A 17,376-nucleotide genomic window follows, 5' to 3' on the forward strand; every position below is an offset into this window, starting at 1 on the left:
ATCCACCATCCCCTTTAAAAGGGGGTGGAGAGGAACCTTCTGCCTCCTTCCATCATCCGCTTTTTCAGTGGTGATGCAGTGGGGGGCTGCACGGACGCCACAGTGGGAAAGATGCCTCTGAACAGCCGAGGGTGAGACCTGGTGGGCAGGGCAGATGCCCGGCAATAAGGCCTGGCTGCAGAAGAGGGTACTGGAGGTGACACTCCAGTGCTCGTCTGTAAAACAGGGGGGAGATTGGTGCCCTTGAAGGGGCCCGTCGCCCCAAAAGTCAGCTCAGGCAGTGGCATCCCACGTCGCAGCAGAGGATACGGAGAGGTAAAACTCCCGTGCTCGCCTGTTGTTGGTTCGGGGAGATCGGAACATGAAAGAATCCGTCGCCCCTTCGTCCAGAAAAGAAGGTTTAAATCCAGTGTGCCTCCTACGGACACTAAGCTTGAACTGGGTCTCTGGAAGCCAGCATAAGGGTATACTGCAGGGGAGGAGCTAACTCTTTTTGTCTCAACTTAGTGTCAGCCTCCTAGTGACAGCAGCATAACACCCATGGTCCTGTGTCCCCCAATGTGGCGAAGGAGAATTTTTTTTTTGGTATAAGGGTTAAAAGTTGACCAGCAATTTCTCATTTTTACACCACCATTTTTTTTTTTAGGGACCACATCTCATTTGAAGTCATTTTGAGGGGTCTGTATGATAGAAAATAACCAAGTCTGACACCATTCTAAAACCTGCACCCCTCAAGGAGCTCAAAACCACATTCAAGAAGTTTATTAACCCTTCAGGAGTTTCACAGGAATTTTTGGAATGTTTAAATAAAAATGAACATTTAACTTTTTTTCACAAAAAATTTACTTCAGCTCCAATTTGTTTCATTTTACAAGGGTAACAGAAGAAAACACCAAGGTTACTTACGGGTAGCCGGTTTTTCCGGAGCCCATGACGGCACACCTGAGAGAGGGGATCCGCCCAGTCAGGACAGGAACCCTACTGAAAATAAAAGGGCGGTACCTCTCCCTCGCTTCAGTTGGTTTTCAGAGCATGAGAGGCCCCCCTGGTTAGTATACATGGCAATCCAACACCACATTATATTAACTAAACACACCCAAAACAATAGTGCACACCGAAAGGGTGAAAAAAAAGGGGGGGAATATACGGGTGCCGTCATGGGCTCCGGAAAAACCGGCTACCCGTAAGTAACCTTGGTGTTTTCCCTTCCCCCATGACGGCACACCTGAGAGAATTTTGTAGAATGAAACCTTAGGGAGGGACCACCGCTTGGAGCACCCTTCTACCAAAGGTTAGGTCAGCAGAGGAGGAAAGGTCTAGCCGGTAGTGTTTGAAAAAAGTTGAGGGTGAGGACCAGGTAGCGGCCTTGCAAATTTGGTCAATTGATACCTCAGCTTTCTCTGCCCAGGAGGTAACCACGGCTCTGGTGGAGTGAGCCTTGATGCCGTCAGGAACCGGAGTGCCACTTGCAGAATAGGATAAACTAATGGCCTCCCTGATCCATCTAGCAATGGTACTTTTAGCTACCCCGCACCCTCTTTTGCTACCCTGAAAGGCTACGAATAGGGTTTGGTCTTTCCTCCACTGATTAGTCACAGACATGTATTGTAACATAGATCTTCTCACATCTAACATGTGGAACCTTTGTTCCCCTGGATTTTTAGGATTACTACAGAAAGATGGTAAAGTAATCTCCTGACTCCTATGGAACTTTTGAACCACCTTGGGGAGATAAGCCGGGTCTGGTCTTAGAACAATCCTGTCATCAAAAACCTGAGTATAAGGAGGGCATATTGACAGGGCCTGTAAATCACTTACCCTACGTGCCGATGTTAAGGCTACTAGTAAAACTGTTTTAAGGGTAAGTAACTTAGGTGATAACTCCTGCAAAGGCTCAAAGGGCTGTTTAGTCAAGGCTTCTAAGACCAAATTTAGATCCCAAGGAGGGATTTTTGGGATAATAACTGGCCGAGATCTACTACAAGATTTTATGAATCGTGAGACCCATTTATTTGAGGCAAGATTACAATTATATAGGGCCCCCAAGGCAGAAACCTGAACTTTAAGGGTGCTGGTTGCTAACCCAAGATGTAATCCTGCTTGCAGAAACTCTAGGATAGGACCTATTGGAGCCACCTCCCCCAATGGTTCCCCCAGGAAGTCGAGAAATTTTTTCCATGTCCTACCATAGATTCTAGAGGTTATGGGTTTTCTGCTTTTCAACAGGGTGGAGACTAACCCTGGAGAGAATCCTTGGCGACTTAGTAACGCCCTCTCAAATTCCAGGCTGCGAGATGGAAGCCCTTCACCTGAGAGTGGGTCACTGGGCCCTGGGTTAGCAGGTCCGGAACCTCTGGCAGGATCCATGGGTCTGTTACCGACATCTGCCTTAGAAGGGAGAACCAAGGTCTCCTTGGCCAAAAAGGAGCTATGAAGATGATATTCGCCTGATCCTCTCTGATCTTCCGGATCACAGCTGGAATCATCACTATCGGGGGGAATGCGTAGGCCAGAGAAAACTTCCAAGGTATCAGTAGGGCATCTACTGCGAAGGGATGTTCTCTCGGATTCAAGGAGCAGAACCTCCTGACTTTTCTGTTGTGGGAGTTGGCGAACAAGTCTATCTCTGGTGTGCCCCAGGCTTGGACTATTTGTCGAAATATCTGGGGGTTTAATGACCATTCCCCCTGCCTTAAGCCTCTGCGACTCAGGAAGTCCGCTTGAGTGTTTTCTGTGCCTTTGATGTGCAATGCCGACAGAGATGACAGGTGTTGTTCTGCTAGTTGAAAGAGTATGTTTGATGCCTGCATGAGGCCTTTGGACCTCGTTCCCCCCTGATGATTGACATACGCCACCACTGCTCGATTGTCCGTCAGGATTCGAGTATGGCGACCCCAGAGTAAAGGAAGAAAATGTCTTAGGGATTTCTCCACTGCCCACAGCTCTTTTTCGTTTGATCCATAGTTCTTTTCTCGTATGGACCAGGTCCCTTGTACAGAGTGAGACCTCAGGTGAGCCCCCCAACCTGTACCGCTTGCGTCGGTCGTGATAATGTCTATGACCGGATTTTGTCACCGGACCCCCATTGTCAGGTGGTTTCTCACAGTCCACCAAACTAGGGAATCCCTTACGCCCAGGGAGAGACATAGATTTCCTTCTAAATGCCCTTTTAGCAGTCTTTGGGCTGAGAGAACTTCCCACTGTAGTTGTCTTAGGTGGAATTGTGCCCATTCTACTGCCGGAATACACGATGTTAACGAGCCTAGAAGGGACATTGCCTTTCTCAGAGTCATTGTCGGCTGGCGTATTGCTGTACCGGTCAGATTTATTATTTTGTCTACCTTGTTTTCTGGAAGAAGGCAGAGCTGACGTTCGGAGTCCAGTATTAACCCCAGGAAGGACTGTAATTTTACTGGCAGCAGTCTGGACTTGGGGATATTTATTATCCAACCCAGCTCCCTTAGAGTTGATGTTACCACTGATACTTGATGAGTGCAGTGGGACTCTGATCTTCCTATTACCAGGAAATCGTCCAGATATGGGACAATGACTACATCCCGGGACCGGAGGTATGACATTACTTCCACCATCACCTTGGTGAACACCCTGGGAGCTGTAGACAGACCGAACGGAAGGGCTGTGTATTGATAATGTTTCATCTGGTTCTGGACATAGAGAGCTACTCTCAAGTATTTCTGATATTCCGGATGCATTGGTATATGATAATACGCATCTTTCAAGTCTATTACTGCCATGAAGCAGTGTTGGAAAAGGAGTTTTATGGTCGTATTTATAGACTCCATCTTGAAAGAGTAGTTCTCTATGGATTGGTTGAGTTTTTTTAAGTTTATAATAGTTCTCCAAGAACCATCCGGTTTTTGGATTAAGAAGAGGGGGGAGTAAAACCCGTCTCCCTCCTCCTGAACCGGAACCTCCAGAAGAACCTTTTTGTGGATAAGTCCCAGGACTTCGGCTTCTAGGGCAGATTGTTCCTGCTGGGACTTTCTTCGGGGAGTTATAATAAAGTTTCGTCTGGGTGGACAGGTGAATTTTATTTTGAGGCCGTCTCTGATTATATTTATGACCCAGGTACTGGGGGAGATGTTTACCCAGGCCGGAAAGAAGAGGGAGAGTCTTCCTCCCACTTCTGGCGTAATGTCATTGGGGGGATTTCTTTGCCGATGTAGAGGGCCCTTTGAACATGTAGCCTGAGCCTCTCTTATCCCTAAAGTCCCAGTTTTTTCTTTCTCCTGGGGGGCGACCTCTATTAAATCTTCTCCTCCGAAAAAAGGGTTTTTTGGACTCTTTAGGGATATTGGGAAAGCCTTTCTTTTTATCTCCTGCATGTTCCAGGATTTCTTCAAGTTTTTTCCCAAAGAGGAGTTGGCCATCACATGGGATGGAGCACAGCTTGTGTTTAGATGGTAAATCCCCCGGACAACCTTTGAGCCAGAGGGCTCTTCTTGCCGCATTAGACAAGCTCGCTGCTCTGGCCGTTAGTCTTGCGGAATCCGCAGAAGAGTCTGCTAAAAAGGCTGCTGCCCCTTGCACCAAGGATATATTGGCAAGGATGTCGGATCTGGGTACCTTGTCCCTTAGTTGATCCTCTATCTGCTGTAGCCAGACCATCAGAGCGCGGGCCGTACAAGTTCCAGCGATTGCTGGCTTCAGGCCCCCCGCTGAGGCTTCCCAGATATGTCTGAGAAAACCATCTGCTTTTTTGTCAAGCGGGTCTTTAAGAACACCCGAGTCTTCTAATGGAAGGGACGATTTTTTTAAGCATTTGGCTACCGCTCCGTCAATTTTGGGGATCTTTTCCCAAGGTTCAGAGTCTTTATTTTCAAAGGGATATCTCCTTTTGGATGAAGAGGGCAAAGAACCCATTTTTTCAGGTCTTTTCCACTCTTTCTCAATTAATGCTTTTATTTTTGCATTAACTGGAAACGTGCGTTTCCTCCTCTCTTCTAAGCCACCAAACATGACATCCTCTAGTGACCTAGGTGTCTTCTCCTCTTTAAGGCCCATTGCAGACCTAACTGCTTTAACTAATTTGTCCACGTCCTCCGTGGGAAGGCACGGACGACCTCCTGAATCACTGTCCGAGGAGGAATCTGAAGAGTGGACCGAGGCTGGGGAAGTAGAGGGAGATCGGGATGTTTTATGACTCCCTTGTCTCTGAGAGGTATCCGACTCTGTAGACGCCCTACGGCTTCCCCCTCTTGGTTCGCTAAGGGCCAATTTTAAGGAGTCTTTTATTTCAGCCTGTATTATGGCTTTAAGGCTAGTGGTGAAATTAGGGGTTTCTTCTTGAATAGTCTTATTTATGCAGTCAGCACAGAGATCCTTCCGATACTGCACTGCGAGCGGGTTTTTACAAAGGGCACACTCTCGGTTCTTTGTTTTACCGGTAGCTTTCCTGGACCCCTAGTGATCAAAACAGAAAAATGGACCCTGTTACCATAAGGGATACATTCACGTAGATCACTCACCACCGCCGACAATCAAGGGTACCGATTTTTGAGGCTGGACAGATGCACGTGAAGCGTCCCTCCTGGACGTTGACGAATCTTGCCGGACGGAACGACCACTGTTTTTACCACTTGAGCGGCTGCTCCTGGTATGTTGGTGGCTCGGCAAGGCATCTGGTGAGAGCTCCGGCTGCTGCTGCTGTGAAGAAGACTGCTGCAGCTGCTCTTGTTGTCCTACCTCCATGGCGAAGTTTTTGGACATGAGCGCGTCTTCTGTGGTCCAGCACCCTTTTATGGGGCGACCACTGCACTCCCCGCCTCTCCGGTGCCCAATAGTGATCCCTCCCCCTCTCTGCCATGCCGCCGGAGTCTTCATTCACCGGCCGGCGTTTTCTTCATGGGCGCCGCCATCTTGGATCCGGCGCCTGCCTCCGACGTCACACGGGCACGCCCATTCACAGCGGGCCTGACGTGCGACGTCAGAAGAGCGACCCGGAAGCGGCCGCCGCGCCGGCAGAGAGGGGTGGGCGGCGTGGCAGCCATGGAAGGAACCCGGTCCTCCAACCATGCTGCACAACGCCCGCACGGACGCAGTGACCCGGGGGGACCTGCGGACGGCGCCTCCAGGACCCGAACCTCCGACGCACAGGCGCTGCCTGTTCTTCCACGCCGGGACGGGACCTGGGTAAGTCGAACCGCCGTGTTCAGCACAAGGGTCCCTGTCAGGACAGGAAACCCAACTGAAGCGAGGGAGAGGTACCGCCCTTTTATTTTCAGTAGGGTTCCTGTCCTGACTGGGCGGATCCCCTCTCTCAGGTGTGCCGTCATGGGGGAAGGGAAAATTGTTGTACAAGTTGTTGTACAATTTGTCCTGAGTATGCCGATACCCCATATGTGGGGGTAAACCACTGTTTGGGCGCATGGCAGAGCTCGGAAGGGAAGGAGCGCTGTTTGACTTTTCAATGCAAAATTGACAGGAATTGAGATGGGACGCCATGTAGCGTTTGGAGAGCCACTGATGTGCCTAAACATTGAAACCCCCCACAAGTGACACCATTTTGGAAAGTAGACCCCCTAAGGAACTCATCTAGATGTGTTGTGAGAGCTTTGAACCCCCAAGTGTTTCACTACAGTTTATAACGCAGAGCCGTGAAAATAAAAATTCTTTTTTTTTTCCCCAAAAATTATTTTTTAGCCCCCAGTTTTGTATTTTTCCAAGGGTAACAGGAGAAATTGGACCCCAAAAGTTGTTGTCCAATTTGTCCCGAGTACGCTGATACCCCATATGTGGGGGTGATCCACCATTTGGGCGCATGGCAGAGCTCGGAAGGGAAGGAGCATCATTTGGAATGCAGACTTAGATGGATTGGTCTGCAGGCGTCACATTGCTTTTGCAGAGCCCCTAATGTACCTGAACAGTAGAAAACCCCCACAAGTGACCCCATATTGGAAACTAGACCCCCCAAGGAACTTATCTAGATGTGTTGTGAGAACTTTGAACCCCCAAGTGTTTCACTACAGTTTATAACGCAGAGCCGTGAAAATAAAAAATCTTTTTTCCACAAAAATTATTTTTTAGCCCCCAGTTTTGTATTTTCCCAAAGGTAACAGGAGAAATTGGACCCCAAAAGTTGTTGTCCAATGTGTCCTGAGTACGCCGATACCCCATATGTTGGGGTAAACCCCTGTTTGGGCGCACGGGAGAGCTCGGAAGGGAAGGAGCACTGTTTTACTTTTTCAACAAAGAATTGGCTGGAATTGAGATCGGACGCCATGTCGCGTTTGGAGAGCCCCTGATGTGCCTAAACAGTGGAAACCCCCCAATTATAACTGAAACCCTAATCCAAACACATCCCTAACCCTAATCCCAATGGTAACCCTAACCACACCCCTAACCCTAATCCTAAACCTATTCCCAACCGTAAAATGTAATCCAAACCCTAACCCTAACTTTAGCCCCAACCCTAACTGTAGTCTTAACCCTAGCCCTAACGGTAAAATGGAAATAAATACATTTTTTAATTTTTTTTAATTTTTCCCTAACTAAGGGGGTGATGAAGGGGGGTGTGATTTACTTTTATAGCAGGTTTTTTAGCGGATTTTTATGATTGGCAGCTGTCACACACTGAAAGACGCTTTTTATTGCAAAAAATATTTTTTGCGTTACCACCATATTTTGAGAGCTATAATTTTTCCATATTTTGGTCCACAGAGTCATGTGAGGTCTTGTTTTTTGCGGGACGAGTTGACGTTTTTATTGGTAACATTTTCGGGCACGTGACATTTTTTGATCGCTTTTTATTCCGATTTTTGTGAGGCAGAATGACCAAAAACCAGCGATTCATGAATTTCTTTTGGGGGAGGCGTTTATACCGTTCCGCGTTTAGTAAAATAGATAAAGCAGTTTTATTCTTCGGGTCAGTATGATTACAGCGATACCTCATATCATTTTTTTATGTTTTGGCGCTTTTATATGATAAAAACTATTTTATAGAAAAAATTATTATTTTTGCATCGCTTTATTCTGAGGACTATAACTTTTTTATTTTTTCTTTGATGACACTGTATGGTGGCTCGTTTTTTGCGGGATAAGATGAAGTTTTCAGCGGTACCATGGTTATTTATATCCTTTTTTTTGATCACGTGTTATTCCACTTTTTGTTTGCCGGTATGATAATAAAGCGTTGTTTTTTGCCTCGTTTTTTTTTTCTTGACGGTGTTCACTGAAGGGGTTAACTAGTGGGACAGTTTTATAGGTCGGGCCGTTATGGACGCGGCGATACTAAATATGTGTGTACTTTTATTGTTTTTTTCTTTTATTTAGACAAAGAAATGTATTCATATGAACAATATAATATATATATATATATATATATATATATATATATATATATATATATATATATACACACACATATATATATATATATATATATATATATATATATATATATATACACATATATATATATATATATATATATATATACATACATACATACACACACACACTGTGTTCCAAATTATTATGCAAATTGGATTTAAGTGTCATAAAGATTTAATCGTTTTGTTTTTCAAATAAACTCATGGATGGTATTGTGTCTCAGGGCTCAATGGATCACTGAAATCAATCTTAAATACATGTGATAATTAGTTTTCCAGGTGATTCTAATTAAAGGAAAACTACTTAAAAATGATGTTCCACATTATTATGCAGGTCACAGGTTTCAAGCAATATGGCAAATAAAAAGGATCTCTCTGCTGCTGAAAAGTGTTAAATAGTGCAATGCCTTGGACAAGGTATGAAAACATTAGATATTTCACGAAAACTTAGGAGTGATCATCATACTATGAAGAGATTTATGACTGAAACAGAGTTCATGCAGATAAAGACATATTGAGGAAGGTTTCTGCCAGACAAATTCATTGAATTAAGAGAGCAGCTGCCAAAATACCATAACAAAGCAGCAAAAAGTTATTTGAAGTTGCTGGTGCCTCTGGAGTCCCTCAAACCTCAAGGTGTAGGATCCTTCAAAGGCTTGCTTTGGTGCATAAACCTTCTATTCGGCCACCCCTAAACAGTGATCACAAGCAGAAATGGTTGCAGTGGGCCCAGACATACATGAAGACTATTTTTCAAGCAGTCTTGTTTACTGATGAGTGTCGAGCAACCCTGGATGGTCCAGATGGAAGGAGTAGTGGATGGTTGGTGGATGGCCACCATGTCCCAACAAGGCTGCGACATCAGCAAGGAGGTTGAGGAGTCATGTTTTGGTCCAGAACAGCTGGTAGGGCCCTTTAAGGTTCCTGAAGGTGTGAAAATGACCTCTGCAAAGTGTATAGAGTTTCTGACTGACAACTTTCTTCCATGGTATAAAAAGAAACATGCCTTCAGGAGAAGAAGCATCTTCATGCATGACAATGCACTATCTCATGCTGTCATGCTGCAAAGAATACATCTGAGTCATTGGCTGCTATGGGCATAAAGGGAGATAAACTCATGGTGTGGCCACCATCTTCCCCTGACCTCAACCCTATAGAGAACCTTTGGAGTATCATCAAGCAAAATATGTATGAGGGTGGGAGGCAGTTCACATCACAACAGCAGCTCTGGGAGGCTATTCTGACTTCATGCAAAGAAATACAAGCAGAAACTCTCCAAAAACTCACAAGTTCAATGGATGCAAGAATTGTGAAGGTGATATCAATGAAGGGCTCCTATGTTAACATGTAACTTGGCCTGTTAGGATGTTTTGGAGTTAAATAGCTTTTTTGTTCAGTGAATGTGACCTCCTAATGATGCAAATTCCACAAATGAGCATTTTCAGTTCTTTAAAACAGATCAAATGTTTAAAAATTCTACTGTGCCTAATAATTTGGAACAGTGCATTTTGAGTTTTTATTCATATTGGAGATTATGCTGTTATCATTGGGAGGTTTCTTCAATAAAATTCGATGTATACTCTAACGGGTGATGACTTTTATTAGACTGACTGTCATTTGCACCGACCATTTAGGAAAATCCGAGAAAAATGTAATTTGCATAATAATTTGGAAAATAGTGTAGCTTCACTGGATAAGTCCAAATATATTATTCTCATTATTAAGGGTGGGAGTTGAATCCCTTACCCATATATGATGTACAGGTATGTCATACAGTATGTTTGCTCCTTGACTGACGCAGGCTCAGAAACTGGATGATGATGGCAGTATGATTCAGCCATCATATGCCTCTAACAACCACAAGTTGAGCGGAGCTCTGCCAGCGGCTGTTAATCTGTTGACAATATATGACAGAGGAAATTTACAGTGGGAAATCATTGAATCACACTATTCTATACTACCAATCTCAAAATCACTGGGGTCTGTTGAAGCATTCCAGAGTTATAACCACATAAACCGACACTGGTCTATCCTCCATGATTATACATTATCGTTGTTTCTTTGCTAAATTAGACTAGTAGACACAACTGGTCATTACTTATGACCCTGGGTGACACAACTGGTCATTAGTTATGACCCTGGGTGTGGCATACAACGGGGTGTGTGTGTGTGTTTTTATTGATTATTGTGTTAGTGTGTTCGATACGTCATGTCCTTTTGTACCACGTGGGTCTTTGACCAGGTTTCCGATTTCACAAATGACCCAATAAAAGGTTATGCTTTAAAATTCTCACTTAACGCTATATTTACAATCATGATGCCAGGTCAATATGCGGTGTAAAAACAATTTCCCAAAAAAATGCCAGAATTGCATTTGTTGTAATTTTGGAAACCCTCATACGGCTATGTGCATGAAAACGTAAAAAAGTTATGGCTCTTGGAAGGAGAGGAAAAAAAAATAAATAAATAAAAAAATGGAATTTGGCCATGTCAAAAAGGAGTTAACTGGATTGGTGGTGAAACTAAAAAAAAATTGACCGCATTATTTTACTTTTCCAGATTTACACCTAATATTACATGAGCCAAACAACATCCTAAATCACACAAACTCCAAGGTTAAGGGCACAGTTAGACACGGCCTTCTTTATGGTAGGTCGCCAAGTCTTTTAGATATTCCCGTATTCTAGGGGGCTTCTGATTAGACAAAGCACAGGATTATTTTCAGCATTTGGCCGGCATTGCTTACCATTGTAGAGATCTGTAGAGTGTTCCATCGCCATGAAGTGATGATTGCCCATCATGGATGCGTCAACATCATCATCTAGATCTTCAACTTTAATGTTCAAGAACCTTTCACCCTACATGCACACATTTAGCACAATACCAGTGAAAATAAGTCACACGGCCTATATAATTCATACAGACATGGACACATCAGTCTACCTGATAGTCCTGTGCTGGAGCTTTGTGGTTGTCCTCGGGACCATCCGGGAAGCATGGCGGACTGGGAATGCTCTCTGTTGTATTTCTCTTACCGCTTTCATCTGTAGTAAACACAGTGACCAAATAGGTTGCGATCAGATACAGAACGGCATCGTACCGGCGGCACTGTATGACCGCCAACGGAAAACATTTACTAACTGGAGTTGATTTAGTTGCCCATTTACCCAGGTAGACCACGCAAACGATGTGCACCGAGAGATCCGTATTAGATCGCTCTGGGTGCACAGGCTGCCACTGTTCTTGGTAGTGCGAGTCCTATTTACACAGACGCTGCAATGCGGACAATGATCATCTTGTACACTGAGCAAAAGATAATTTCACTTTAAGAACGAGTGTTTTGCTCTTTCATCAGGTGATCAAGGCAAAAGTATCAAGAAATAAGCGGTTTTAAGAAAGCTTTTTCATAATCTTTCAGTGTAAATGCAGCTTTAGTTTCTGTACATTCTTTGCGTGGCATTGTGCTTGGTGATGTAAGGTTTGAATGTAGCTGCTCAATCATTAACTCGATGCCATTGAAGGTGTTGTCCGGCCTTAGGCTTCACTCTATAGGACTGCAGACTTGTGAATCCTCACGTCATGCGCAATGTGAGGATTCTCTGGTGCCAAGAGTGGGTGGTCACATGACCGCAAGTATGCAGTTTGAATATCCGGCCTTGTTCAGTATACTTGCATTGAACAATACCGTGCCTGTCTAGTCGGCATGTGATCGCACGTATACATGCAAATTGCATACTTGCGATCATGCGCCCCACCACCATAGAATCATCACAGCGCTGCGATGTAAGGATTTGCAAGTCTGCAGTCACACAGTGAAGCCTAAGGCTGGACAGCCCCTTCAAGCCCTCGGCACAGTTAATGCCAGAAGAAATTCAGAACGCTGAGTTTAGTCAGCAGTGTTGATGACTTTTATGGACTAAGCACTCATTGATCCTGCTCTCGCTAACTTTCCGTGGTTTGCAATTTGTGACTGAGCCGTATCTAAAAGCGCCCGCTGACTTGATACAATGGCGGAATCCTATTACAGGACCAGACTAGAGTTTAGGATGATGGGCTTCACCTCCAATGACTCTTAGTCATTTTCAATTTTTTATGCAGATTGACTGCATTATAAGCTTCTAAATACCAGCTCTATGTTCCTGGGGTTGAAATTCCTTGAAATATGATCACAAGCTATTTTATTTTACAGCCCTGGAAGCATTAAGAATTTCACAGGTTTCAGCCAAGTCTAGTTACAACATCTGGCAAACTCAACAACTCTTAGCCAGTCTACTAAACATATGGAAATTCTAAGAAAATTCTATATGAAAAGTGACAAAATTAATTTACCTGACGCTTGGAGGTCACGATAGAATAATCTCATGATTTACGGCCTAGATTTACTAAACCATTATGTATATGATCCCATTTTATGTGGTCTTCCTTAACCCCTTCCCCTACATGTGACGTACAGTTAAAGAATTATTTAGCCTCAGGTGTTAAATGCTGCTCTCAACCTCTGATAATGGCATTTAACAAGTGCCGGCAGGGGTGCTTCATTCCACGCAATCATCGGCGCGCCCATAAAGTGATCACGGGGCACCGATGGGCTGTCATGACTGTGAAAGCTAGCGGTTAGCTGGAGTTCATAGGAGACTGTGATTTTCCGCTATACATAGGAGTGCTGATGCATGCTTTGTATAGTACAGATGATCAGAAGATAGCAGGTTCAAGTCCCCTAAGGCCTCTTTCACACTTCCGTTTTTACAATGTGCACAGGATCCATCAAAATGTTGAAAAGACGGATCCTGTGCTGATTGTAAAAAACGGGTGCACCGGAGCTGTTTTCTTGACGGTACCAGTGCATCCTAGAAGGCTATGTGCACATGTTGTGTATGCGTCTCCGCCGCGGTTTTTCGCTGCGAAAACACATGCACAACACAACCCATGATAAAAATAATAATAAAAAAAAATTGTGATATTCTTACCTTCCGGCGTCCTGCGCAGCCCCCTGCAGCCTTCCCAATGCTCGCGATGCTGCCGGCAGCTCTGGTTCCCAGTGATGCATAGCGAGACAATGACCTGTGATGACGTAGCGGTCTCGCGAGACTGCTATGTCATCAGAGGTCATTGTCTCGCAAGGCATTACTGGGAACGCCAGCTGCTGGGAGCATCGCGAACATTGGTAATGCTGCCCGGGACGCTGGAAGGTGAGAATATTGCGATTTTTTATTTTGTATTTTATTTTTAACATGGGTTGTGTTGTGTATGCGTTTTCGCAGCAGAAAACCGCTGCGAAGACGCATACAAAACAGGTGCACATAGCCTCAACGGGTCCGTCAGAAAAACGGGCCCAGTGCACCTGTTTTTTACAATCTGCACAGGATCAGTCATTTCAACATTTTGACGGATCCTGTGCAGATTGTAAAAACGGAAGTGTGAAAGAGGCCTAAGGGGACTAACAAATACAGTAAAAATAAATAAATTTAAAACTATAAAAAAAATAAAAAAAAAAATACAAAAGTTCCGATCACTCCCTTTTGCCCCATCAAAAGTAAAGCGATAAAAATAACAAAAAACCCCCCACATATTTGGTATTGCTGCTTTTGTAAAAGTTCGATCAAAATATAAAATTAATTAAACAGCATAACGTGAAATAAAAATCGAACTACCAGAATTTTGGCTGGTTTTTGGCTGATTCAACATTGTCTCTTATAGCATTTTTTTTGCAATCAAAACATTGTATCTACCCCAAAATAGTATCAGTAACAACGTTAACTCATGGTGCAAAACATTAGCCCCAGATCCATCTCCGTAATTGTGCTGACCTGGAGAATCATATTACCAGGTCAGTTTTAGGGTATGTGCACACGCTGCGGACCAGTGTGCGGATTTTTCTGCACTGATTTTGATAAATCCGCAAGGCAAAAACACTGCGTTTTTGCTGCGCATTTATTGCGGATTTTCTGCGTTTTTTGTGCGGATTCTTCTGCGGTTTTACACCTGCGGTTTTTTAATATGGAGCAGGTGTAAAATCGCTGCGGATTCCGCACAAAGAATTGACATGCTGCGGGAAATAAGCAGCGTTTCCGCGCGTTTTTTTCCGCAGCATGTGCACAGCGGTTTTTATTTTCGATAGGTTTACATGGTACTGTACACCGCAGCAAAAACCGCAACGTGTGCATACCCTTAATGTATAGTGAACATGGTAAATAAATATTCCCAAAAATAATTGTGAAATTGCACTTTTTTGCAATTTCAACGCGCTTAGAATTTTTTTCCCCTCTTTCCAGTACATCATAAAATGATGGTGTCATTCAAAAGTACAATAAGCCCTCATACGGTTATTGGATGGAAAAATAAAATAGTTATGGTTCTTGGAAGAATAGGAGGAAAAAAATGAAAAATAGCCCGGTTTATGAAAGGGCTGAAATCTCTACCGTTACCCACAGTTCTAAGAATCGATATCTTGAGGAATGCTTTACCAAACTTAAGAGTTCTCCTTGTGGGCTACATGGAGATGATTTTTCTTACATGTGCGATCTGATTTCAGTATTAAAGAGGTATTCCCATATCCAAGATCCTATGCCTAAAATGTAGTAGGTGTAAGAATAATATTACCAAACACTTCCAATTAGAAATGGAGTATAGTTTTTCTGATGTGCAATGCCTCATTCCTTATGAGCAGGCATTGCAAGACCTTAGGTTTCCATGGTTACGACCATTGATATAGTGATTGTTAGCTACTTGCTAATTAATGGTTGTAACCATTGGATACCTAAGCTCCTGCAATGCCTGCACATGAGGAAAGAGACATAGCGAATCAGAAAAACTATACTACATTTCTGGAGGTATTGGCTAATGGTATTATTACACCTACTACATATTGGGATAGGATATTAGAGATAGGAATACCACTTTAACATCGTCTTCTCTACCACTAACAGAGGAATAATTTATTGATTTACTTTGCATCTTCCTTTATGCTAATTAGGGCAATTAATTTCTTATGCACAGACACCACTATTGTTACAGTCATTGGCTACTCTCAGGAACTTTTGATATACACATACTAATCACTAATTTTTCAATTAAAGGGGTAGTCTAGTACTTGAACAAGCCCATGAGTGACATTACACTGCGTGAGCACTGCGGCCAACCACCGGCCTCTAATTAACTGCAGTTCTCACAGGTTTTTTGGACATACAAGGTTCATCTGAAGGAAATGTGAACAAAGCAGTCCATCAGCAACCACTTATTGTTATGCCCCCCTGAGCACAGCAACCATTATCAAGAGAGTCCTGGAAGACATGGCACCGACATCGCTGTGATTGTACCGAAGTGAAAGATGACTTATGTTAAGTTTAAACTAGGGGGATAGTATTTAAGAAGGGGTTGTCTGAATAGGGTACAATCCATTTAATGTGCAATTTACCGGCTAAATATGCTTATCTGGAATTATGAGGTACCGTATATGTTTATCTCATATCTCCTTTAAAACTGTGCGTGCTTTCCTTTTCATGCAAGACATATTACATAAGACCCTATAGACAGTAAAGGCCCTAAGTGACAGATGGGGCTGTGCAATAGACACTTCTGATTTAAAGAAAAAAAAAGAAGATCAGTTACCATGTTCATTGCCTGCAACGTGTCCTTCTCCTGCATGGATTCTCTGATGCTGAACAAGATTTGATTTGTGAGTAAAAGATTTATTGCACACAACACAGGAATATGGCTTCTCTCCTGTGTGGATTCTCTGATGTGTGAGCAGATTCGATTTGAGGGTGAAGCACTTTCCACAGTAGGAACATGAGAAGGGCTTGTGGCCTGAGTGGATTCTCTCATGTCTGCCAAGATCTGACTTCAAGGAAAAACATTTTCCACACTCTGAACAAATAAATGGCCTCTGCCCCGTGTGGTTTCTCTCATGTCTGACCATGTCTGATTTCAGTGTGAAACATTTCCCACATTCTGAACATGAAAACGGCCTCACCAATCCATGTGTCCTCTGGTGTTTAACAAGATCGGACTTTTTAATAAAGCATTTGCCACACTCTGAACACGTATGTGGCCTTTGGCCTGTGTGAATTCTCCGATGTTGAACGAGATTTGACTTGTGACTGAAACATTTCCCACATTCCAAACACGAAAATGGCTTCTCTCTTGTATGAATTCTCTGATGCACGATGAGATTTGACTTCTGTGTAAACCACTTCCCGCATGCTGAACACGAAAACCTTTTACCCCCCATGCTTTCTGTATAAATATGGGACAGATCAGGAGAATGTTTCAGGTTATTGGAGGGATCAGACGACAGATCTGCAGGGCACAGCACCGAGGGTAGATTTTTGGCAATAAGGTTCTGTGACATAATTAATGAAGCTTCTGACAATTGTTTTATGTGACTAGAGGGATCACATGGTATATCTCCTTTCAGAGAAAGTGGAGATAGAGCTTGAGTACTGAGGCTCTCTCTAGAAGAATTCTGGACAATGAAGTTGTGTTCTTTTACAATGTCCGGAGGCCAAACAAGGTGTCTTTTCGGAATAGTTTCACTTATGTTTCCACATGCTGGAGATAAGAAAACATTTATGTTTCAATACAATATTCGTATTGTTATTCGCATTAATAATAGCATGATTGTAAGAATGACAAAGTATTTCGGAGATATAGAGTGCTGCACGAAAGAGTAAAATTACAAAACCAAGAGTGTGTGTAAGCAGGTAAATAACTGCAGTACTAGGTTTCTCTCTAGGCACTATCAATCTTTAACATTAAATAAGCCCTCCATACAAAGTTTTTATCCTTTTATATAGCACTGTGTACTTACAATTGCTCATTTTGCCTTTCTACCCAGCTAATCCTTCTCTTATATTCTTTATGTAGAAACAGGAAATATCTTGCGTGTACAGAAATCATTCAACTCTTCAACGCCTAACCCAGGTGCTTCATCCTGCCACTAACTTTAGCAGTGACTCTTGACTTGTGCAGGGAAAATTGACCTCCTATTTCTACATAAAGCTTAGAAGCTAGTCAGTTTATAATC

General features: G+C 43.4%; 1 protein-coding gene across 3 annotated transcripts in view; it reads right to left on the reverse strand.

Annotated features, from left to right (window-relative positions):
- The window catches only part of LOC143764899 (uncharacterized), a 52,486-nt gene that overhangs the window by 20,147 nt on the left and 14,963 nt on the right, over positions 1–17,376 (reverse strand). For all 3 annotated transcript variants that reach the window (XM_077250989.1, XM_077250987.1, XM_077250988.1), the window contains exons 8-10: positions 15,960–16,901; positions 11,295–11,395; positions 11,098–11,209 (exon numbers count right to left, since the gene is read on the reverse strand). In XM_077250989.1, coding sequence (XP_077107104.1) covers positions 11,098–11,209; positions 11,295–11,395; positions 15,960–16,901 — 1,155 coding nt within the window. The remainder of the gene's footprint in view (positions 1–11,097; positions 11,210–11,294; positions 11,396–15,959; positions 16,902–17,376) is intronic.

The sequence above is a fragment of the Ranitomeya variabilis genome, chromosome 4 (genome assembly GCF_051348905.1).
Source record: "Ranitomeya variabilis isolate aRanVar5 chromosome 4, aRanVar5.hap1, whole genome shotgun sequence".
Taxonomy (NCBI): domain Eukaryota; kingdom Metazoa; phylum Chordata; class Amphibia; order Anura; family Dendrobatidae; genus Ranitomeya; species Ranitomeya variabilis.